Source organism: Triturus cristatus, chromosome 6, assembly GCF_964204655.1.
Source record: "Triturus cristatus chromosome 6, aTriCri1.1, whole genome shotgun sequence".
NCBI lineage: Eukaryota > Metazoa > Chordata > Amphibia > Caudata > Salamandridae > Triturus > Triturus cristatus.
Window position 1 is genome coordinate 1,723,036,889 of NC_140589.1, and position 24,752 is coordinate 1,723,061,640.

The 24,752-nt window shown below is 46.0% G+C and overlaps 1 protein-coding gene across 1 annotated transcript in view; it reads left to right on the forward strand.

The window, feature by feature from the left end:
- Window positions 1-24,752, forward strand: part of IARS2 (isoleucyl-tRNA synthetase 2, mitochondrial) — a 551,921-nt gene that overhangs the window by 237,191 nt on the left and 289,978 nt on the right. The window contains exon 13 of the mRNA XM_085612944.1: window positions 6,864-6,966. Within this exon, the coding sequence (XP_085469070.1) occupies window positions 6,864-6,966 (103 nt within the window). The remainder of the gene's footprint in view (window positions 1-6,863; window positions 6,967-24,752) is intronic.

Genomic DNA, 24,752 nt, shown 5'->3' on the forward strand with positions numbered 1-24,752 from the left:
AGATCTGCACATCATTTGGTGTACATAAGTAATGCCAACAAACAGTAAGAATTCAAACAGTAATATTGGGTGCTGACATGAAGCCAAATACTCATCCACTAGGAGTATTAATTATCTTTGCGACTATAGAGAATCCAAAGATTTTAAATCAACTAGAAAGGCAACGTAGCACACCATCATAGTCTAATAATACCCTGGATTGACCTTTTCCTAGGGTATTGTCCATGGATTGTAGAGTTCATAGAAAGATGTACATCATTGTCCAATCTTGGTAGGGTTGTTGTGTTGAGTTTATTTATTATTAACCAAGTAAATATCCAATGTTCAGAACGCAGCCGACGCGCGTTTCGCCCACAGGGCTTTCTCAAGGCTGCATACATACAAAGAAGAAAATAAAACATAAAGTCTATTTGACTCCATACGTAAGTATGCAACAAACATTGCAATCTGCACCAAACCATGTTGTCTAGTACCACTTCTATAAAGTTTACCTTTTTTTTCAGGGTTTGCCTTGGAGGCCCCTACTGTCATATAGCTGCGAGTGACAAAGTATTTGTACACTCCAGCCCTAAATCTCAAAGGTAGCAGCTCGTTTTTGCTTGAATTGAAAGCTAACCAACACTGCTTCATCAATTTTTCTATGATCTGTGATTAAACTAGTCAGGTAATTAAAATCATTGCTCACTGAGGTAAAGGGCTCATTGGATTGTGTTAGTTTAAATATGAAATTCACCACCACAAGAAGCTAATCGATTGTGTAAAACCTTTATATACACCCTAAAGAGTACTTTATACAGGGGGAATCCTGCAGATTCCCACAGTAGCCCAAGCTACAAAAACAAGCTCCCTGTTTCTGGTAAACTGACATGAGTGATTTGGTAGCAACTCCTAAATCTACTTTTATAAATTGATGTAACCCCCACTTCCTGCTGGAGGTGACGAGTAAGGGTTAAGTGATCAATGGTTTCAAAAGTGGCTGAGATGTTCAGGATAACTAACAGTGCCATAGGTCCCTCATCCACCACAGTAATAACCTTTCTGTCGTATCCAGCAGAGACGTCTGTTCTTTTGGCAGGTCTAAAGCTAGACTGTAGCTCACCCAGCAGATTGTACTGCTCAAGGTATGAGGAGAATTACAAGTCCCCACTTTCTCCAGAATTTTAGCCGATGATGATGATGATGATGGTGGTGGCTGCAAGAACAGCAGTATATGTGCAGGGGCATGTTTAGGGGCCAAGTGGTGCAAATCTGCACAACATTGCTGTTAAAAGAAAATGATGTTCCAAGAACTACTTTTTGTACCCCCGACTGCGCTGGGTGTTGGAGGCAACATAACACCAGTAGCATTAGATGATGCAGCAGGATGGCCAGCATGATGGCTTTGGGGAGATTGGGTTATTGGTTGACTGGGGTGTGAGCCTTGGGCAAGCAGCAACCTGAGGCAATGTGTAGAATATCTGTGCAACACTTAAAACAGTAAGAAAGTAAAAAAACACCACATAACAAGGATACCATACCAAGTTAGAAAAATAAAGTTCTTTTTAATAAATAAAATGAAACCAAAATGACTAAAAGTCAATCAGTAGAACCGGAGTAATGCAAGTTTAAAGATTTTACTTAAAATAGCGCCAAAAAACACAGTGTCACCTGTGGATTTCTAGTCACGTCGAACTGGGACAAAGTCACAAGTTCAGATGATGGAGCATGGGCTGGCAACAAATACCCAGTTAGGCCTGCTGAATAAAGTACCTTAATCGTGATATTGTGAACCATTGCAGGGTCCAAGTTGAAGATGCTTTGCGCAGCCGAAGCGATGCGTCATTTCCGAGGAGCTGCGATGCAGAGTTTGTCATAAGAGGCTGCCGTTGATGAGGGATGTGAGGGCTTACTCCTACGATGTATTGTTCAGTGTTGGTTCTGATGAGGTGATGGGCTGCAATGCACTGTGGGTCTTTGTGACTGAATTGATCCACACAGTAGCGGCGATGCGTTGGTTATTTTCGGGATTGCACTGTGCAGCCGAGGAGATGCGTTAGCTCCACTGGATCCACAGAGGCTGGCAGAGCACCTTAGGCCCACTTCAAAGGATCCAGGACTTTGTTGGCACCACTTGGCAGGGTGGACTCCGCAGATGGCAGAGTCCAGGTGCTCGGATCAAGGTTTTTTGAGCATTTTGATTCAGGTCTCAAGTCAGGAGGGCAGCCAAATAGCCTTGAAGTCACTCTGGGGTCCTGGGTTCAACAGATGCAGGTCCAGTCCTTCTCTAGTCTAGGAGAACTGGGATAAGAGAGAATGAATAAAATAATTCTATAAAGCGCGCAATTACCCAAAGGTGTCCTTGCACTACAAAAGGACAATAAAAACCTCCCGCCAGATGAAAGAACTCTGGAAGTAGCTTAACTGACCGGATGGATAAAAGTCTTCAACTGCTTCCTAAATTGCTGCAGGGTGGGTTGAGAGCGAAACGTAAGAGGCAAGGAGTTCCAGAGTTCCCCTCCACAAGTGGAGAACGTTCTCCCACCCCACCTTGCTTTATTTATCCTCAGAACAGTGACCATTTGTGCTGAACTCGATCTAAGGTTCCTACTGGGAGAATACCAGGAGAACCGTTCCTGAAAGTTGGTAGCACCTGCCCGATAAAGGTCCTTATGGATTACGCACTGTGCTTTGAAAATAATCCTTTTTCTCACCGGAAGCCAGTGTAAACCGTTCATTAATTGAGATGAATATAGGTGCAAACTTAGGGATTTTCAACAGCACTTTTGCTGCCGCATTCTGCAAAGACTTCAATTGCTTTATCAGGAGTTTGAGTACCTAAATACAGAACATTGCAGTAATCCATCTTCGAAAAGATGAGAGCCATCATCACGGTCTATTGTAAGTCAAAAAAGAATAAACAGGAGGATTTTTTAAAAAACCTTCAGCATAAAAAATCCCGATGAGGTAACAGAGTAATTTGGTGTCAAATGACGCTCAAATTTCTTGCCTTCTTAACTGGCCTCTGTAATGTGCCTAGGTCCGAGGGCCACCATGATGCATCCCAAAAGGTGGTCTCATTTCCGAAGAACAGAACCTCGTTTTTTTCCGAGTTCAGCTTCAGACAGTTTCTTGGCATCCAGTTTGCAACTCAGGACACACATGTACAAAAATGACTTGTCTCCTTTTTCACGTCCGATGAGATAGACACCACTATGTGAGTATCATCAAGATTGGTTTGCTCAACGTTGCTCTCGCCACTCGTGGAGATTTGCCGCCCCCTCCATAAATTAGTGTTGAATTTCTTTCTAGTCGTGTCAATTACTTATTGTCTATGTTGGTACTCCGAAAAGCTTAACACATGCTCCTCTAGTTAAGCCTGACTGTGTTTTCCAACACTACCAGGATTGAGCTAAGGACTTTTTTAGTATGAAACCAAGGACCATCTTTAGGGTACTGTGATGGTATTGCATGACGAGGTCTAACCCCCACACCACATAACACCACTTTCCTACATCGTACATTGCAGCAAAGACATGGAACAGCCTCCCTTTACAGCTCCGGACCATCACCTCACTTTCAGAATTCCAAAGGGCCATCAAGACCTGGCTGTTAGAATAAACCAACCAGGACCTGCAAACGCCTGAATACCCTGCAGAGTGATTAGCAGCACTATATAAATCTTGTGTGTTTGATTGATTGACTTGCATTGCTTCAAATAATGACAATAATCAATGCTGAATATACCACTGTAATGAGGAACTGTTATGTTCCCCTTGTTTGATGTAAGGCTAATTACTGGCTGCAGGAATACCAGTTTTTAATGTATTAAAAAGCGAAAATAAAGTTATAAAAAAGGAATTATTATTAGGATGTCTATTGCAAGCGGAATCTTCACTCTTCAAGTTTCCAAAGTCGCCCAACTTCCATTTCCTTTGCCCCAGGGAGAAATGAACAGATGCCCTACTGTGCAAATGAATTACAAGTGCCTGCTTCTACATGGTAGTGCTCCAACTGAATCTGGTTACACCACAGGGTAGTAGCCCTAAAAGGCTGTCGTATATATATAGTGAAAAGATATGTTGGGTTACTTTCAGTGAGTATTGATTTGGATAGACAACCCTTTATTTAACCAGAAGCCCCAATCCGATTGTTATCTGTGCATCATAAAAGGCCTTGCAAACTCAGTCACCCTCAGAAACATATTTGGGTTTGCTATACTGTCCTATCAGATATTCTGTGGTTCTCCTTGGAGACTCTGAAAAACTGGACTGAAACTGATCTACTTTTATTACAATACTGCTCATCCATGTTCATGGAGATTAGTACTCACCTCAATATGCAAGTATCATGACCAGAACACCTTGTTGACTCTGAAATAGTTGTCAGCTGTAAGAAAGTGCCCTCTTTTTGCATGGTTGCCCCCACTTTTTGCCAATCTACTGATATACTTTGATTGAGTGTGCCCTGGGTTCCTGCCCAACAGGTGCCCACGGCCTATGTTCTTTCCCTAAACTGCATTAAAAACAAAACCCAATTGGATCTCTTTAGCCACAGGTCAGTCCCTTGTAAATGGTACCATAGGTATCAAGGGCACTGTGGCCAGAGAAGGCCTCTAAGGGCTGCAGCACGTATTGTGCCACTCTTAGAGGCCCTGCATCCTTACACACTGCGATTGCAGTCTGCGTGTTTTGGTGCAGAACAAAGTTAAGAGCCGACATGGCACACATCCCTGTGTGCCATGCCTACAACCCACTGCCCTGGCATAGGTCAGCCACCCCTCTAGCTGGGTGCACTAAACCAGTGGTATGGGTACAGGTGCATGAGCCCTGTACCCCTAAAGTGTCTAAGCCAATTCTTAGACACTGTAAGTGCAGTAATGCCATTAAGAGTATATGGTGTTGGGAGTTTGTCATTACAAACTCCACAGCACCATAATGTCTTTACTAAAAACTGGGAAGTTTTGTGTCAAACTTCTCAGCACATCAAACCCACACTGATGCCAGTGTGGGATTTAATGAAAATTGCACTCAGAGGGCATCTTAGAGATTCCCCCTGAAAAACGACTTAACACCAGTGTCCAGACTGAGTGGCTGCTCACCAGCTGCCACCACCAGACATGTTTCTGGACCCCTAGGTCGAGAGTCTACTGGGGTCAGAGGTCTTAAACAATGCACATCCTGGGATGAGGTGCCAAGTCTCCTCCCCCAGGATGGGCAGGGTCCGCGAAGGGGAAGCTTCAAAAGCTTGCCACCTTTGTGAGATTCCAGAGGCCTTTGCCCCTGCGCCGCTGCGGGTGTACTTTGGGTGCTAACTCGGAACCCCCTTTGCCCTGAGCCTAACACCTGGAGCTTTTCTCCCACAACCTTATGGCCTGCTCGTGAGCAGCCACAAACCAGAGGCCCCCTATCCCCCCCATTGGATAACAATGGGCCTCAGCACTCTGCACCCTGCCGCCCTAGTGCTGCTGAGGTTGTTTCTAACCCCAGAATTCCAACTCCCTCAAACAAGTACTTACCTGCAAACCGTTAACTTCATTTTCCTCCATAGGAATACATTAACTGTGTTTCCTTGAAAACTGTTTTAAATATGGAGTTGGTTTTGTATGAGAACTTGAAAAACTGCAAATAAATGAAAACCTCTTTACTTGCCTCTTCGCTAGGAAATGTCCCAGTGTGATATCTAGGCATATCAGTAGAAAAAATAGTCCATAAAGTAATCTGAAAAGTAATCAAAAGTAATCTTAATAGAAATTTCCACTGTATTGAAAAGATTTACAAACCTGTAAAAAAGACATTTTCATTCAGCTTGCTTGTATTGTTCAAACTGTTGTGAAAAGTACCATTTACACTTACCTGTACCAGGCTTGCTTGGTTCTAGAAAATAAATATAACTAAATATTTTTTGTACAAACAAATTGGTCTGAGTTTGGTCTTTGTGTGTGACATCATTTGCTGCCTGAGTGTGTACAACAAATACTTAACACTGCCCTCTGATAAAGCCTTACTGCTCGTCCACACTAACACAAATGGAGAGTAAGGTGCTATCTACTTTTACCTCTGGGTTTCCACTGGACTCTGTGCACACTATGCCTCATTTTGGTATAGTATATACAGAGCCAGCTTCCTACATCAGCCAAGGGGACTGTTGCCCCATTCCCGTTCCAGTTTCACCCAACAGTGCATTTGATATCTGCTCATTAGCTGCACCCTTGCATGACATTTTGGAAAATACAGCATCCCCCTATGCAACCTTGGTTAATTGTACTACGGTAAAATCCAACAGTAAATTTCAGTAAAGGGAATATCTGCCGTTTACATGATCAGATCAGGCAAAGCAACCGAGAAAGCCCAAAAAGAGATCTGAAAGTGTTCCAAGATATATTGAAGGTCACGTAGAACACATAGTACCCTTCCTTGCATTGTCCCTGTGGAATTCAAGGTGGTCCTCCTTGACTCTCTGCAAGTGTTAAGGCCTATCTGTACACAGAAACTCTCAACTTTGTAAGATGCATTAATTTATACTATCCATTTCAGATTTGATACTTGTTAGGACTTGCCTTTCATTCCACTTTCTAGGAAGCCTTTCCTTTTTGACTATAAAGCTCATAGGCTGTCCTCCCAAAGATCTGCATTACCCTCAACTGCCTGTTGATAGTTTCTTGGAATTGTGTTAGAGATTTAATATGACTGATGATTCCTTCAGTGCTACTGTTAGTAGTCTTATAGTTAATTGTTTTGATTATTTGTTAATATGTTTGGTGAGCTGTACATTTCTTGTCATTATATGAATTGTGAAATGTAATGATGGGACAGCATGGCTCATATTGTCACCCACTTTGTAAATACACCACAATTAATGAATCCTTGTTCTGACCTTCTCCACAGGCACAGCATAGAGCATGTCATCAAAATGGTGGATGAGCATGGGAGTGATGTCTGGTGGACATATCCTCTAGAAGAACTGCTGCCAAAAGATGTACTGAAACAGGTAAGGACCAGCCCTAGAAACAGAGTAAAATATATATTTTTTGAAGTCTAGTAAGTACAGTGTTTAGGTTGTGAATATGGTGTGTCAGTCTATAAACCAAAGGAATGGAGGGGGTATATATCTGCACAATAATTAAACTTCATGGTTCAGCCGAGCACTGCTGAGAGTTGTGTAAATAATCACAACCTAAGCTGCTTGTTACATTACTAAAAATGCTCAGACTATACCCTATTTACATGCCTGGCAAAACTTTGCTGGTGGCATTGTCATTATTTCATTATTTATTGATGGCATTTATAGATAACAACCCTACAAAGAGCTGCTTGAAGGTTACATATAGTAATTCAGTTACAAAAGAACATCTTTATAACTTCAGCCAACTGCATTCTGGGAAATCATCATAACAGGGACATAGGTGCAATGGAAAATAATAATCTAATAGAAAGAGAAGGAGGTTTAGTGTTGTTTTTATGGGTTTTGGGATCTCGATTCATGGGGGGGGCGTGGGGGGGGGGAGTAGGCTAGGTTTCACAGTCTTGGTTTTCTTTATTTTTTGTCGTCCAGTGTCAACCTTGAGTTTCCTCTTGTTTGTTTCTTTCTCCTTGTGGTATGAAGTTTTTCTTGTAGTTAGCATGAGAGCCATTAGTGTAAGCCTCATATGTTATACAGGTGATCTTTAAATTGATGCGTGCTTCTAGCAGCAGCAAGTGGAGTTGAATTAGGATTGGGGTTTTGTGATCTGATTTTGTTGTGTTTGCTGTTTGCTGCCAACTGTGCTGCACCATGTGGCGTGACTTTAGGAGGCATTACTGAGGTAGTGGATAACTGTGCTACAATGGTGTTGCTGCTGTCTAGATCGGAGGATACCAGAGCTTGAGGCATGATCTGAAGTCTAATGGTTGGATGTCGTTCTTGCTATCCTTTAAGAGGTGCAAGTAGTATGTAGCTGTTCTTGTCAGCTTATTGACATGCTCTTTGACATGTAGGTTCTTATTTATCATGAATCTCACGGATTTTGGTACCATGGCAATTGTGGGTGAAATCTTTTAGTGGCCCAGAGCTTCAAGATATTTTTACATTGATGGGTAAATTTCTTGTCTTGTTTGGGTTCAGTGTCAATTAAAAGTTTAACATCCATTCAATTAATTTGTGTAAGTAGCGTTTGAGATTGGTTATTGTTCGACCTGGCCCTCTTTGCTGGTAAACCCCCATTTTGCCTTTACTCTCCATTTAAAAAAAAAAAATGTTGCCAGGCCCTAGCTTCTTTTTAATACATGTACGTCACCCTAGGGTAGTCTCTGAACAGCCCAGAGAGCAGGGTACAGTGTATTTGAAACGTTGGACATATATTTTTAAGGTTTACATGTCCTCGTAGTGAAAAAGTCTTAAATTCGTTTTTCATTACTGCAAGGCCTGCCCTTCCATAGGATAACTTTGGGTTACCTTATTTTACATATAATAAGTGCTAACTTTTAATTGGGAGCAGGTAGACATGGCGAGTTTGGGGTCGAAAGAATTGCAATTAAAAGCACTCTTTAATAGTAAAATTGGAATTTTATTCATAGTTCTAAAAAATATCGCTTTTATAAAATTGGCTTTCTCTTGTCCCGACAACTTGGTGCCTGCAGCCTGTTCCTGGGTCACATGACTAGGTGTAGCTGGCAGTTGGTCTTTGTGCATTGCTCTTAGTGAGGCAAAGGGAAGCTTGGTGTTGGCAGAATGGGCCACTCTGACTTAACGAAGGGGAGGAGCTATCACCTACCACATTTGCACATCACAAAGGCTCTGTCTGAGCACTCTCACAAAGGGTTTGTCACTAGTCTTTTGTTTCCGCAGACAAGCTGGTGCCAGGGTAGGGTGGAGGGAAATGCCTGAATGATCCAGATGTGGAAGCTCCCGGAAACATCTCCTACTTCAAAGTGGGCACCAGATATAAGTACTGCATCTCAGACCCCAACTCTTCAGTACACTCCTGGATATGTGGATGCTACAGAAGGACTGCTTTACTGATTTGCTGCCAGATGGTCTGCCTCTCTGCTGCCCTGCTTGCTTAGAAGGAAGACTTGACCTGAACCCTTCATCCCAGGCTGCAGTGACTCCAAGGGTTAGTCAGGTTACCTCCTATTGTGAGCTAGATAGACATAACAAACTCCAGAACCTCCCTGCAATTGCCCAGCTGACCTGCTACCCTGACCTGCAACTGGACCTGCCTGAGCCCTGCTGGTCTCTGCTTGAGTGAGTTCCTGATCCCCAAGTTGTGCCCCTCCAGTCCTGGGCCCTTGGTGTCACCTCAGTTGAACTCCTCTGAAGTCTTTGATCTCCTCTCGAAAGAGTCTGTTCGTACCAAGATCTTGTCGACTGCGCTGCCCACCAATACCAAGTTCTGGCGATCCAGACTCTTCGCGCAACAGCAACGACCAATGACAACCGGCAGCGCTAGAGCGGCACTTTACACTTCAGCATTAACAGCTCGCCAGAACTGCCAACGGGAAGCTACAGCCTTGACCGTCCGCGACACCCAACAGGATCTTCACACTACAGCGACAACTGTCCTAGACGCCCGACCTTCTTTTTGCGCTACTTCGACGACCATCCGTGACAATCTTCCTGCTCCTCTCAGCCACGTCCACTGCGAACGGTACTGTTTACACTGGAGTGTAAAGGCAACTCTTTCAGCAGGACAAACCTGGTCCCTGAATCCAACTCGCATTCCATTACCATCAGCCTGAACTTGTGACTTCCACCCCATCTTGCATGACCAGATAACTGCGAGTGGCGACTTGTGCGTTTTGACACTATTTTTACGTAAATCTTTAAAATTCCATATCTCGAGTTCTACTGATTGGATTTTTGTTGGTTTTGTGTCAAATAATTAATTAAAGTTTGCTCTGTTCTAAACTGGTGTGAGATAATTCTTGTGTGGTGTTTTCATTGTATTACTGTTTGAATTGTTGCATAAATACATTACATATTGCCGCTAAGTTAAGCCTCACTGTTTTTGTGGCAAGCTACCAGAGGGGTAATCACACGTTAATTTGAGTTTGCTTGTGACTTTACCCTAACGGAGAATTATGGTTGATGATTGAGAAGGTTTTCACCCCCCTCAACTGGTAACCCCATTTCTTGCAATTATATTCAAATAATTAAATATCGTCTGTGTAAGCATCATCCACATGTTTCAAAATATGACATGCTTTCTGCTTATTAGTGAATATGGACACACCTCACTACTCTTGACTCTTGACTAAATATTTCTGGTTTTAAAAAAACTGGAAATACGTTATGGCTACGTCTGTGATTGCTAGCGTCTGCAGTGTGGAAATCTGTATTATGAATGACAAAAGCAAGTTGGTAGCATTGAGATCTCACAGTTTAAATAAAAACTTGGGGTTATCACTGTAACAGCAGAACTGGAGGCCATGAGAGTACATTAGGACTGCAGTTAGTTTCACATACAAGTTAAAGAGGGGAAATTGCAGACCCTCAAGTGAACATCACACATGATGTTTAAGGTATGGAAGTGAATGAACTTGAGGTGACCTTTTTGTGAGCGATTGAGATAAAGAAGAGAATCAGTTCAATATTGCTTGCCCTATGCCATTTTTTTCAAGTGTTTGATACAGGAGACTGTTGGGAGTTAAATTAATATCAGAGAATTGACACTGTCTTTATCAGTTGCCAGCCTAGGATTATTAACTTGGCGACCACAGCAGCCTTTGTGCTAGGACTAGGCGGAAGTCCATCTGCATTTTATCCAGGATATTGTAAGATAGAAAAAAAATGTTTTAGCTTCTAACGTCATTGCATTGATGGAAGACATTGGTCAACAATTTGGAGGACAACTGGGAGAAGGCCTTCTTTTATGAGAATGGAGTAAAGCTGCCTTATCTCAAAGAAACACTGATGATGGAACCAAGTGGCAGGCCAATGATAAGGACCATTTTGGAAGAAAAAACATAATGTGCAGGGTTTTAATGGGATCCAGACATATTTTATGAAGAGATTTCTGTTAAATGATCAGAATAGGAGAGTGACAAAAATGGTAGATTGGTGTAGAGATAGTGGTTGAAGAGAGATTAGACTGGTTACCTATAAGTGCTATCATTTTGGCATTTGAATGCTGCAGAAATTCCAGATGAATAACAGGAACAGTAGCCTGTTCATCATTCATATTTATAGCATTACAAGGTACATTCATACGTGCTTGTAACTGTAACATTGCAGTCAAGGTGCCATTCCCTGTCTGTTTAACTTCTGTTTTAATAGGGTCCAGATCTTCAGTAGGCTGAAGGGTCATAGGGGGAATAAAGGTTGTAGCTCTAGAGAAGCACTCGCATTCATCCGACCTCACACACCATTTTAGGTTTGAATCTATTTTTGTTGTCATAGGTTTCGCTCATTACATTGGAAACATGTCCATATTTGCGAGCTTATCCCTCCATTAACAACATTACAGAGCATGACTTTCCAACGGTAGATACCCACCCTCCCCAAACTACCCTCACTTCCCGGGTTCCAGTAACCGTGAGGATGTACAAAACCATGAGTCTTGATACCACATAGTTTAATAAGTGCCCTCCGGTTCTTCTGGGGGTGCTGGGTCTATGGGGTGTAGTAATCGTAAATAGCGGGGGCAAGTCAGCTCCCCGAACTCTTGGGATAGCAGAGCAATAAAGGGTTGCCATATCGTTCTGTATGAATCGACCTGGGCTGTGAGTGTGAGCCTCTCCTTTTCCAATACAAACCAAAGGCGCTGAAGCCATCCTAGATGTGTTGGGATGGTGGTGGTTCCCCAAAGCGATAGAATAGTTTGGTGTGCCGGCCTTATAGCGATACTGATCTGTCGCCCCCTACGTGATGTGACAGGGTAAGTAAGGGTGTTGGGGAGACCTAGCAGGGTGTAGGACGGGAACCTGGGAAACTGAGTGGCAAGATGGGTATCAATATTGTCAAAGACAGAGTCCCAGAACAGCGTGATCTTTGGACAGTCCCATAGGATGTAGGTGAGTGTGCCATTCACTCCACATTGTCACCACCAGTCCTCACTGCGTGTCGAATTTTCCCTAGGTAGCCTGACATGGGTCAGGCAGCAGTAGGTTGTGTTTTTTACCGCCGTTTCATTGCTAGCGGTATTGTAGGCAGAGTGTCTCGTTCTGTAGACGATGTCGTGCCACTCCTTATGAGTGAGTTGGTGTCCCAGTTCCATCTCCCAGGACCAAAGTGGATGATGGATGGAGCGTTTGAGCAAATCAAACGCTCACCCCCAGTCAACTGATCTGGGATTGATCCATCATCATTCTTTAGCTCACTCCACCACCCCAGTTCAGACATTGGCCATATGCAAATCAGTCTGACCCTGTGCCTCATGGGAACAGTCCAGCCTGAACTGCCAAGCCATGTCTTTCCTGGACCGGAAACAAGCATCCTGGGACCGGTTTCCGGTTCATAACACTCATCAGCCAGGCTACCTTGAATCCAGTGGCAAAGTGAGCAAGGGACCCACGTCTGGGCATACCCTGCCAACTTAGGACGAACAAAGCGATACCAAAGGGGATGATGGACGGAGCGTTTGAGTAAATCAAACACTCACCTCCAGTCAACTGATCTGGTTTTAATTCATCATCATTCTTTAGCTCACTCCACCACCCTAGTTCAGACATGGCCATATGCAAATCAGTCTGACCCTCTGCCTCATGGGAACAGTCCAGCCCGAACTGCCAAGCCATGTCTTCCCTGGACCAGAAACAAGCATCCTGGGAACGGTTTCCCAGTGGCAAAGTGAGCAAGGGACACACGTCTGAGCATACCCTGCCAACTTAGGAATGGCATGGTGAGCAAAAAAACGATGGATTTAGGCCCAGATCTCTGTACTGGGGTGAATGTATGACATTGTTCTGCATTCTGTCCATCAACTGTTGTTTTTGCATTTGTCACCCCGAGTGGGACGGGTATGCTCAGACGTGAGTCCCGTGCTCTCCATGCCACTAGAATCAAGCTATCCTGGCTGAAGAGGGGTGAAACCCCGAAACCGGTCCTAGGATGCTTGGTTCCAGTCCAGGGAGGACCTGGCTTGACAGTTCGGGCTGAACTGTTCCCGTGAGGCACAGGGTCAAGACTGATTTGCAAATGGCTGGGTTCAAACTGGAATGGCATGGTGAGCAAAAAAACGATGGATATAGGCCCAGATCTCTGTACTGGGGTGAATGTATGACATTGTTCTGCATTCTGTCCATCAACTGTTTTCCAGTTCCATCTCCCAGCACCGCTGGGCAGGAGACTTGTCTTCGGACTGGGGAGGCCTATGCAGACCATACAGTTCGGTGATCAGGCATCTGTCTGATTTCTTTTGCTCAGGAGCCATTTCTCGTATGACATCAGGGGGCGTTTAGCACCCCCTCTGATGGATGGATTAAGCAGCCAGTGTCTAATCTGTAGGTATTGGAATCGTTCAATCTCAGAGATATAGTAATCCTTTTTGAGAGTTCCGAAGGGGATTTGGCCATTCTGATCAAAAAAGTGTCCTGCCGCCTTGCAGGCCAATCCCCGCCATACCTGAAAGGCCAACCCAGCCCGGGCGCAAAGGCAGGATCCAAGGAGATGGGAAGGTTGTTAACTTCCCCTTCCGTGTACATGCGCCCCACACTTTCAGCAAAGAGCTTGTGACTGGGGAAATATAAAGGCCAGGTGCCCGATGTACCCGTTGAAGGAACGGGGCTTTCTCTAGGGAGGTCCCTGCTAAGGCCCTATCCATGAACAGCCATGGCTTTTCTGACTCTACTCAGGCCCGCTCCACTAGATAGCGGATCTGGGCTGTCTGGAAGTCTTGAAGCAGGCATGGGACCCGGACTCCTCCCTCCACCGGTGGTAGCCAACTTTGCTCTCTACTTGTCGGGGGACGTTTGCCTGCCCAGATAAAATGATGTAGCATAGCCTGCAATGATGGGAGTCTGCCTGACAGGGGTCAGAGGCAAGATCTGAAACAAAAATAGTATTTTGGGAAGGGTGGTCATCTTCAGAGGCACAATGCGACCCAGCATGGGTAGTGCTGCTACCGCTCCAGCTCTGCTCGTATTCGCTGCCTCAGATTTCAGTAGTTGAGAGTATTCATCTTTTCTGGGATCGAGGCAAGTTGCACTTCTAAGTTCATACAACATTTCAGAAGGCTCTTCTTGAGAAGGAAGGGCAAGTTCAACTGAATGGCAACTGCATTGAGAAATAAAATCCCAGAGCATGGATAATGCTTTGTTGAGGATAACTAGAATGTTTGCGGGCAAAGATGGCGTCAGTTGAATGGCCTACGTTAAAAATGGAAGCACTAACCAATTGGGATTGAAGTAAGACAAGGGCAGAGATCTGACGAGGAAGTGCATGGTGCCCATTCAGGCCAGAAGGACTTCCCTTGGGTACACGCGCAGTATGCTGTTGTTAGGCCTCATGCTCTAAAGAAGCCAGGTGGCTTCTTAAATTACCTTGAGAGGAGGCGCAAGGCTGAGCTGGTATTGGGCACAGTCATCCACCCAATCAATTCAGAGCTGCCCCTCTAACGTAAACAGAATTGAGAGGAGAAGAACGGGACAAACTTCTAAAGAAAACAAACAACTAAAACAACGTGGTATGGATTCTTATGTGAAGTCTTGGCATGGTTTCTATCATTATTTAGATCAATATTGGTAGAGCATATTTTTCTCAAATCTGAAATGTGTTTCTCAAATCTAAAATATTTTGCGCCTACCTTATCCCTCAAAGTCAGGAAAAAATCCATTACAAGTATTGAAATTGAAGGTGTAGTCATGAACTTTACAGTTCAATTCATACCAGAATTTTCAGTAGCCTAAAACTAGCGCAGACATATGAAGTTGAGAAAAGTGGATAACAATGATTTCCACCTTCCAGGTATTGAATCTATGGCCTTAGATGGACTGAGACTATGAATCCAGAGTTATGACACATCGAGAGAATGAGCAAACAATAGTCATTAGAAAGAAGTCCTTCAGCCTCCCATCTGTACTTTCTGTATTGTAGATTAAGTAGAGACCCTTCCTAGGATAGAGGTTTTGTGAAGACCGTATAGGCCAGGGGTCTCCAACCTTTTCTTTATTGAGAGCTACTTCAGCTCAAGAAAAGTCCTGTTGAGCTACTAGCAAATTTTATCACTGTAAAATATTGACAGCACATGCAAACATTACACTATGACCACCCTAAGCAGGATTATCATAGTTTCACCCAAGTATTCCAGGTGATAGTACCAGAAGAAATGCTAGGGAAACATTTATCAATATTAAATGCTAAATGCCCCCACCTGACTGATAAAGTAACATTCAAATCTTCACATGCCTTGTGGCACAAAGGACATAACCAAGTCTCCTCAATTCAGCTTGACTTATCTTTGAAGTATCAACTTTAAATGTATTTTGGAATTGAAACCTTTTGTCTTCATCAGCATATCAATTTCTGAAAATACACAGATTTTTCTATCACCACTTTCCATTTTGGGCAAACAAACTAAATTTTCCTGAAGAAAACCCTTGTATGAAAAAAATGCCTTTAAAATACACTTTTTCATTATTAGGAAATACATAGTCCCCAAACATCAGCTAGTCATTTTAAGTGGGCACTCGATTGTACAAATGCCTCACATGGACAGACTGCTGCAAATGCTCAGGTATTACAGTCATAATCCATAGCACCGTAGCACAGAGGGCGACTGTATAATGCAAATAATGCCCACCAGTATAAATTGTGCCAAGTCTGGACACCATAAGGACCAAGATGGCCTCCATATTATTAGTCATGGTCATTGTTATGCAAGGGGAAGCCACAATTATATCAGGGACAACTAAATATAGTGCAGTGCTCTTAATATGTCACTGATGGCTGTCAGTATACCATAAATAGACCACGAATACCAAAAATAGTAAAGTATGGCCATAATTATGTCATTGTCACTATTATGCCATGAACTGACACAATTGTGCCGCAGACAAAACCCATATGATGAGGGCTAGCATACCCATTTGGTAGTCCTTGACCCCAGGTGTAGCTTACAGGAACCAACAGTGTTTATAATGGACGCACACATAGATGAATGCAGATGAGGCTCTTCATTTTCTCTGCTCAGGATCATAACTTTCCTCAGCCCTTGGCTGCTCATGCACCCAACTGAAACATTTTCTCTGACTCCTGCAGTCCCACACTTTAGTGGGGCAGCATTGATTACTGCTCAGGCTACCACTGCCACTCTTCATTTATGGCCCACTGTTCACACTACATGGTGAAATTGATAAAGCAGGGGACGACCACACGGCTAATCACCTTGTGACTTACTCCGAGAAGGATAAAGGTGACCATGTGGCAGACTCAATAGGCCGACACAGTGCATGTTTGATTGTTAATATGAGTTCCTGCCGTAGGCTGGTTGGCTAAAGATCTTCAGATGAGAGGTGCTGCCTTTTTTAAATATGCTTAGAGTCTCTGCATAGACTCTCTGAATGAGATGTTGGGATTGACATCACCTCTGAGAGCTACTTTGAGGCTACTGGCGAGCTACCAGTAGCTCCCGAGCTACTCGTTGGAGACCCCTGGTATAGGCCATATGTATCAAAAAAGAGTTTTGCGATTCTCAAATTATGAATTTTAGCGATTCGCAATTAGCGAATCGCAAAATGCAATGTATGTAGGATTTGCTACATTTTTTGCGAATCCTTCATATTCCTTATTTGCGAATCGCAAATTGAGATTCGCAAATAGGGAATACCTTCCCATTCATACCTATGGGCTAGGAGGCCCATAGGAATGAATGGGAAGACATTCTCAATTTGCGATTACCAATTAGCGAATCACAAATTGAGAATGCAATTTCAAGGTTGCAAGGGTGCCAAAAGGACACCCTGTTGCACCCCTGAAATATGCATATGTGCACAGTTTGCGCACATAAGTGTGACATATGGCACTTTAAAAATATCAAAAAAGTGCTTTGTTAAAGAAAATCGCATATTACCACCAACTCGAAGTTGGTGGTAATTTGCAATTCCTTAAGGCCAAATAGCACATTTTTGTTGCCTCCAGAATTGCATTTAAGGAATCGCAATTTGCAATTCCTTAATTGCATTCGCAAAATAGAGAATTGCAAATTTTGCAATTCTCTTTTTTGTGATGGCCTTTTGGGATGATACATCCCAAAAGCACTTTTCCAATTTGCAAACGGGCTGATTCTCAGAATCAGCCCATTTGCAAATAGGAAAAAGGCTTGAAACATATGGCCCTTAATCTATATTCTAATGAAATACTAATGTCACTAGTTAAATAAGCTTTTAATTTTAAACTGAAATGTTTTTGGCCTATTTTGATTGCAGGTTCCCCATATAATGAAACTTGAAACACTAAAAACATATGTCTGATTACGCCACTTTCATATTTTTTATGTGTTGTGTATATTGGTTGCCAGTTTGAGGCTGTGGCTGATATGATGCTGGACAGTTTACATTTTGCCAGGGAGTATAAGAAGGCCACCTCCTTAACTTGCATGGAGGAAAAAGGCATGGACCCCTCAGTGTGATCAGCTGACCCCAAGAGGGACCAGTAGTCTCCTTTCATAAAAGGAGTTACACTTTGTTGTTTACATCCATCTCCAGCAAAGTTGAGTCAGTGGCTCCTGCAAAGAAACTTGTTGTTTAAACCACTGTTCCTTGTTAACCTTCTGGCTTCTCTCCAGAACATTCACTAGCTCAGTGAGCTAGCCCATTCAGTGGAAACAAAGTATTATTTAAGTATTTATTTTTGACTGGAAGAGTGTATATGCCCAGTCTGCCTTCGCTCAATATGTATCACTGCACCCAGTAAGGGTGCATGGCATGTAATTTGCTGCAGTTTGCTGAATTGTCACTACGACTGCTGGTGTCTTCTAATCCCCTATATTTCTGCTACTGTTACAAGTTAGTTATACTGTTTGACATTTTTGTTATGTTTGTGGGGGTTGGAGAGGGAGTTGTGCAGAACTCTGTTGATTATTTGTCAATATTTTACCGACAATAGTCAGACTGAAAGATTCATCATGGTAACCTTCACATAAAACCTGTACCTCAAAACATAATAACAATTGACCACAAAATAAAAACTCAGGCCTGAATACTGCCAACCCAGCAGGGAAAATCAGCATTCTACTTATGACCTTATATCTCTCAACAGTAGGACTAGGAGGAAATCCTAAGAATAGCACTTGTCACACTTCTCTCCATATGCTACTTGAAGAGCTCCAGAACCCTAAGCGTCAGTGGGATTTTCCAGTTTTGAATTTGCATTCAGTGTGCACTAGATCATGCCTAAATTCTGCATTGCCAGCATGTCCCACGGTATGGAGCCAATATACCATCCCAGGAGGTTCCTGTTTTTTTCAAATTCTGTGCAACCATCATTTCAGTGGTACCTCACATTTAAGACAGCCAGGCCCATTCCGATGTACCCATAACTTCTAGTGAGGGATCTCAAAGTCCTAATGCTGGAAAAGAAGGGTCTTTTGGAACTGGGAAACATAGAGACTCTTTAACACGACCCAGGACCTTTCTCCAGAAAATTTAGATAACATAGCAGTCCCTACATATGTGACTCCTAGAGCCCTCCTCCTTCTAGACACCTTTTATTTCAGGGCCAGGCTCATGTCAGTGCCACACCTCCTCACTGCAACTGAATTTCATTCATGTTGATTGTATGGTTCTTATCTCTACTTGTGGTGTAGGAACAGAGAGTCACAAAAAGAGTTGGAGTAAAGAGTGCAGTATAATAATTTTAACAATGTTAATTTGTCCATCCCGATAGTTGGAGAGGGCACCATTTCCTTATCTCTCGTATTTCTGTTTCCGAAGTCTTGGCGAGCTGACCCTCCCCCAGCCTTCCAGGTTGCTAGTAGGTTTTAGGCCCAACAATGTGATTGATTTAGCCACCTATTCAAATGGTGCCCTGCATTGGAGATGCGCTGCTAGGTGCATTATAAGTGTAACTTGTGAAATATAATCGATACATGAGTAGGTATTGTGAATATGCAAGAATAGAAAATAATTACACTCATCTTGATGAAATGTTCTTTAGATCTAGCTCTGCGAGCTTTCCTTGTTAAGCCCCTGGACATGGTGCCAATAGAGGAGGTAGGTCTGGCATATCTATTCTAAGGGGGTTCCCAAGCCTTGCCCAAAAATCACTTCTCTCTCCACCTCTGCTAAAAAGATGATCTGAAAGAAACTGTTAGTTATAGATTCCTTACCTTAGAATTACCCTTAGGTGTCCGACTGAATCCGGAACGTTTTTTGTCAGCAGTACCCCTGCACGTCGGAATGTGGCGTCAGTCGACTCCGCGTTCGTCGTCATGGTCGCCTGGATGACGTCGCGGTAGCTACATAGGTGCCACCCACGCACGCTGATGTACGTTTTTCTGCACCAGCAAGCGCAGATCCAGAGAGAGCGGTACCCCCAGACTTTTGTCTACTTGGTTATTTTTATAGTCCATTGACTCCTGGTGCACGAGGGATGCCCGGCTTTAAGGCTTGCGGTTCCTGTAACCGACTGATATCGGTGACGGATCTGCACCGCGTGTGCCTCTACTCACTGGAGCGCGACCACGACACCAAGTCGTGCTCCGACTGCCGGAGCATGGGCCCGAAGTCTTTGCGAGAGCAGTTTCGAAAGCTACTCGAGGCCTGGCAGTCGGCTCTGCGCCGCTCGAGGTCCCGGTCACGGAGCCAACACCATTCTTCCTCTAAGTCTTCGCATTCGGGGTCAGGTAAGTCGAAGCACAAAAGGAAGTCGAAGAAGCATCGTCGCTCTTGGACTTTCGCAACCCCCCCGTCTGTCGGTCAACGCGACAAGGGATGCGGGTCGTGCCCCTCCCGCGGCTCCATGTGCGGAGCCCGTATGGTCGGTTCCGGGTTCCCCCCCCCCCCCCTTCCCAGATCCGGGAGTGACCCCTGCCCAGCCTCATCAGTTTTACGAAGCGATGCACGGCATCTTTAGGCAGCCTGACTCCACCGGCGCTCCTATTGGCCCCGCAGACTCTGTTGGGGCCCTGGGCCGTCAGCGGCTTCGGCGCCACAGGATCCCCTTGGATCCAGGCCTGGATCCGGATCGGCGCTGGTCGACCTTGTTATGCTTCCCCCGGCCCCGATTCCACCTGCACCACGTCCGCCACCGGCGTCGGCTGTTTCCCCAGTCGACATCGACCCGGCCTCCACCTCGAGGTAGACACGGAGTCGGACCGGTGTTGACCGATGCCAGATCCAACGCCGATGGGTACTTTTGTGCCCCTGTTCTACCCTGGCTCTTTGAGACCAGATTGGCAACCAGAGGAGGACTGGGAGGGGTCTGGGGGCCCTTTAACCGACCAGTTGGTGTATGAACAGGACTGGAGAGTGGAACTGGGGGAAGCCAGTGATCTGGATACCTCACCAGACCGTGGCATTTTGTCTCCTCCTACCGTGGCTACGGAGGAGGGAGCGTCATACCCAGTGGTGTTGCCTAGGGCGCCCGAGGCTCTCTACCTCGAGCTACCTAAGGTGGCAGTCAGGACTAACCTCCTGACTGCAGTTTTAATGAAGCCCTCACAGACATCGTTTTGGGCACCTGGTCCAGGCCCAACAGGGGCTCCTGTGGGCAGGATGATTGTCCGATGCCACTCCTGGCTCTGGGCAACCCCACTTTCCTTTCCCAAAATCCCACCCCTGAGATCTTGGTGGTCCAAGCCTTCATTTCTAAAGGCGCATTCATTTCTAAAGGCGCATTCCCTAATGCACTACCAGATAGGGAATCCAAAAAGCTGGACCACCTTGGGAGGAAAATGTTTTCTTCTGCCAGCTTGGGACTGCGGTCGGTAAACACCGCATGTCTGTTGGGCCGCTACACCCACTCTGTGTGGGATACGGTAGTGCAGGTGCTGCCCCAGTGCCCGGAGGAGGCCTGGGCCGTGCTCTCCCGTGCCCTTGCCGAGGGGAGAGATGCAGCGAGGTTTACCATCCGCTGTGGGATGGATACCGCCAACGCACTTGGCAGGACGATTTCCACGTCCGTAGCCCTTCAACGCTACGCCTGGTTGCGTTGGACTGGTTTTTCTGGGGATGTTAAATCCACCCTTATGGACATGCCCTTTGATGGCTGTCGCATTTTCGGTGACAAGGCAGACAACGCGCTAGAGCGCTTTGAGGACTCTCGGGCTATGGCCAGGTCCTTGGGCCTCTCCACCACCCGCCCTCTGCAGTCTGCCTTTCGTGGCTACGGAAGGGGTGCCCCGCTACGTCCCACGCAAGCTGTTCAGCCCCAACGCGGCCGGGTACATGGGAACCACCGCCGTGGTTCTGGGGGCCAGCGGGCGGCCCAGTCCACCACAGCCCCCTCTGCAGCAGCCTCCAAACCCTCCAAGTTCGACCTTTCAGGGCCACCAAACGCTAGTGGGCAGCAGGATCTGCCATCCCCTCCCCCACTGGTGCACCATCACGTCGGACAGGTGGGTTTTGCAAAGTGTGGAGGGGCTACTCCCACCCCTTCAAGACTACTCCTTCATCCATGCCATCTCAGTACCATTGAATGTTGGAGGATCACCTGGCCCTTCTCCAACAGGAAGTTTCGGCACTCTTGGCCAAGGGTGCCATTGAGCGCGTTCCTGCCCCAGAAGTAGGTCGTGGTTGCTATTCCCATTACTTTCTGGTGCCCAAGAAGGACAAAGGCCTGCGTCCTATCTTGGATCTCAGGAACGTCAACCGCTTCCTCCGAAAGGAGAAGTTCGAGATGTTGACGCTCACTCAGGTGTTGTCTGCTCTTGACCCTGGAGACTGGATGGTAGCGTTGGACTTGCAGGATGCTTACTTTCACATCCTTGTCCTGCCCGCCCACTGGCGTTACCTGCAGTTCACAGTAGGCCACGAGCACTTTCAATTTACCGTGCTCCCGTTTGGCCTCACCAGCGCCCCTTGGGTGTTCACGAAAGTGATGGCGGTGGGCGCAGCTCATCTGCGCAGATCAGGGGTTCCAGTCTTCCCCCTATCTCGAAGACTGGCTGTTGAAGGCGGGCTCGCCCCAGGTTGTCATCTCCCACCTCCAGACTACGGCCGACCTCCTGCATTCGCTGGGGTTTTCCATCAACGTGCCGAAGTCACCCCTGACCCCCTCTCAGAAGCTCCTCTTCATCGGAGCGCTTCTGGACACGACGCAGTTTCATGTTTATCCTCCCGAACAGCAAGTCCGGGATATTCAGGCTATGATTTCGATCTTTCAGCCTCTATTTCGTATTTTGGTCAGGATGACCCTCAGGCTGCTGGGTCTGATGACCTCCTTTATCCTGCTGGTGGACCATGCCAGATGGCATATGCGGGTTCTGCAGTGGGACCTGAAGTTTCAGTGGGCACATCAGGGGAATCTGTCCGTTTGCGTCCAGATCTCGGAGTCCACTGCACACCAGTTGTAGTGGTGGCTCACAAACCAGGTTTGCGTCGGCACAGTGGTGACCGATGCATCACTTCTGGGATGGGTCAGCCACATGGGGGAGGCAGAGATCAGAGGCCTCTGGTCTCTGGCGGAGTCCGGGCTCCACATCAACCTTCTGGAGCTTCGGGCGATTCATCTTGCACTGAAAGCATTCCCTCCCTCTGTCTGGGGAAGAGTAGTGCAGGTGTTCACGGACAACACCACCGCCATGTGATACTGCAACAAACAAGGCGGGTGGGGTTGTGGACCCTATGTCAGGAGGCCCTCCGCCTCTGGACATGGCTGGAACATCAGGGCATATCTCTGGTGGTTCAACACCTGGCAGGTCCCCTGAACGCCAGGGTGGACAAACTCAGCCGCAGGTGCATGATGGATCACGAATGGCGTCTTCACTCGGAGGTGGTGCAAGGTCTCTTTCAGCCTTTGTTAGATCTATTCGCCACCGAAGAGAACGCGCAATGTCAGCAGTTCTGCGCGTTGGAATTTCCAAGGCGGCACTCGCTAGGTGGCACTTTTTGTCGCGAGTGGAGTTGCGGTCTTCTACACGCCTTTCCACCTCTACCACTTTTGCCCAGAGTACTGAAGAAGATCAAGTGCAACCGGGCCCAAGTCATTCTTGTGGCTCCGGATTGGGCGAGAAGAGTCTGGTATCCCGAGCAGCGCAACATGGCCATCGATCCTCAGATCCGACTGCCTCTTCAGGGGGATCTTCTCGGTCGCAGCAGCAGGGTACGGTCCTCCACCTGAACCTGTCCAGCCTCCACCTCCTTGCGTGTAGATTAAGCGGCGGCAGTTGACGTCTTTTGACCTGCCTCCCAAAGTCTGCGATGTTACCTTGGCAGCCGGGCGTCCCTCCACTAAGACGGTATACGCCTGCTAATGGAATAAATTTGTGTCATGGTGCACAGCAAAGGCTGTGGATCCCCTTTCCGCCCCTCTTTCTGAGGTTCTCTTGTTCCTCCTTTCTTTGGCCCAGAAGGGCTCTGCTCTGGGCCCTCTAAAGGGATACCTTTTGACCATTTTAGCCTTCCTTAGGCTTCCTGATCAGCCTTCTCTTTAGACTTCCCCTGTTGTAAATAGATTCCTTAAGGGCATTACTCATCTTTTTCCTCCTGTTCCCTTCGTAATGCCCCAGTGGGACTTGAACTTGGTTCTTACCTATCTTCTGTGCGCTCCCTTTGAGCCACTACATAACTCCTCTCAGGCTTCTCACTTTGAAAACTGCCTTCCTGGTGGCCATCACCTCTGCACGCAGGGTGAGTGAGCTACAAGCTCTTTCTTCCAAGCCTCTATTTCTGGCTGTCCATCCGGCAAGGTCGTCCTACGAACTAGACCTTCCTTTCTTCCAAAGGTGCATACTTCTTTCCACATTGGCCAAACCATCACTTTGCCCACCTTCTTTCTGCCTCCGCATCCCTCAAAAGAGGAAAAGAGGCTCCGCCATCTGGATCCAAAACGTGCGCTTTCCTTCTACTTTGATCGCACCAAACAATTCCGGGTGGACGACCAGCTCTTTGTTGATTACGTAGGCGCTAAGAAAGGTCGGGTCGTGCACAAACGGACCATCTCCCGTTTGGTCGTTCTGTGCATCAAAGCCTGCTATTCTTTGGCAAAGAAGGGACTGCGCGCCCATTCCACCAGGGCCACGGCAGCTACCACTGCTTTGGGACGAGGCAGCTAAGTGGGCATCATCACACGCTCAGTTAAAAAACACTACTACCTGGACAGGCAAGTCCGGAGAGACGGCTTCTTTGGCTGTTCTGTTCTCCAGGACTTTCTGGTGTGAACTTAGTTCGCAGACCCACCTCCGGGGTTGGTTTTGCTGGGGTATCTATTTTAAGGTAAGGAATCTATAGCTAACGGTTTATTTCAGATGAACAAGTTACTTACCTTCGGTAACCATATATCTGTAAGAAACATAGGTTGGTTATAGATTCCTCACCGCCCCACTCATCCTCCCCGTTCTGCGAACTGACTTCTAGGGTAAAGGACATCCTTTCAGGGCCCTAGTTTTGTGCACCAGTGGTCAGTGTCTTGCATGGCTCTGTGCTTCTGGCGTGTAAAGTCGTGTACATAACTGACGTCAGCACGTGAGGGGGGCATCTATGTAGCTACTGTGACGTCATCCCGGCGACCACGACACCGACGACGAACGCTGCGTCGACCGACGCCACCTTCCGACGCGCAGGGGTACTGTTACCGAAAAAAAACTTTCTGAATCCAGTCTGACACCTGGGGGTAATTCGAAGGTAAGGAATCTATAACTAATCTGTTTCTTACAGACATATCGTTACCGAAGGTAAGTAACTTGTTCTCCATTACCACTC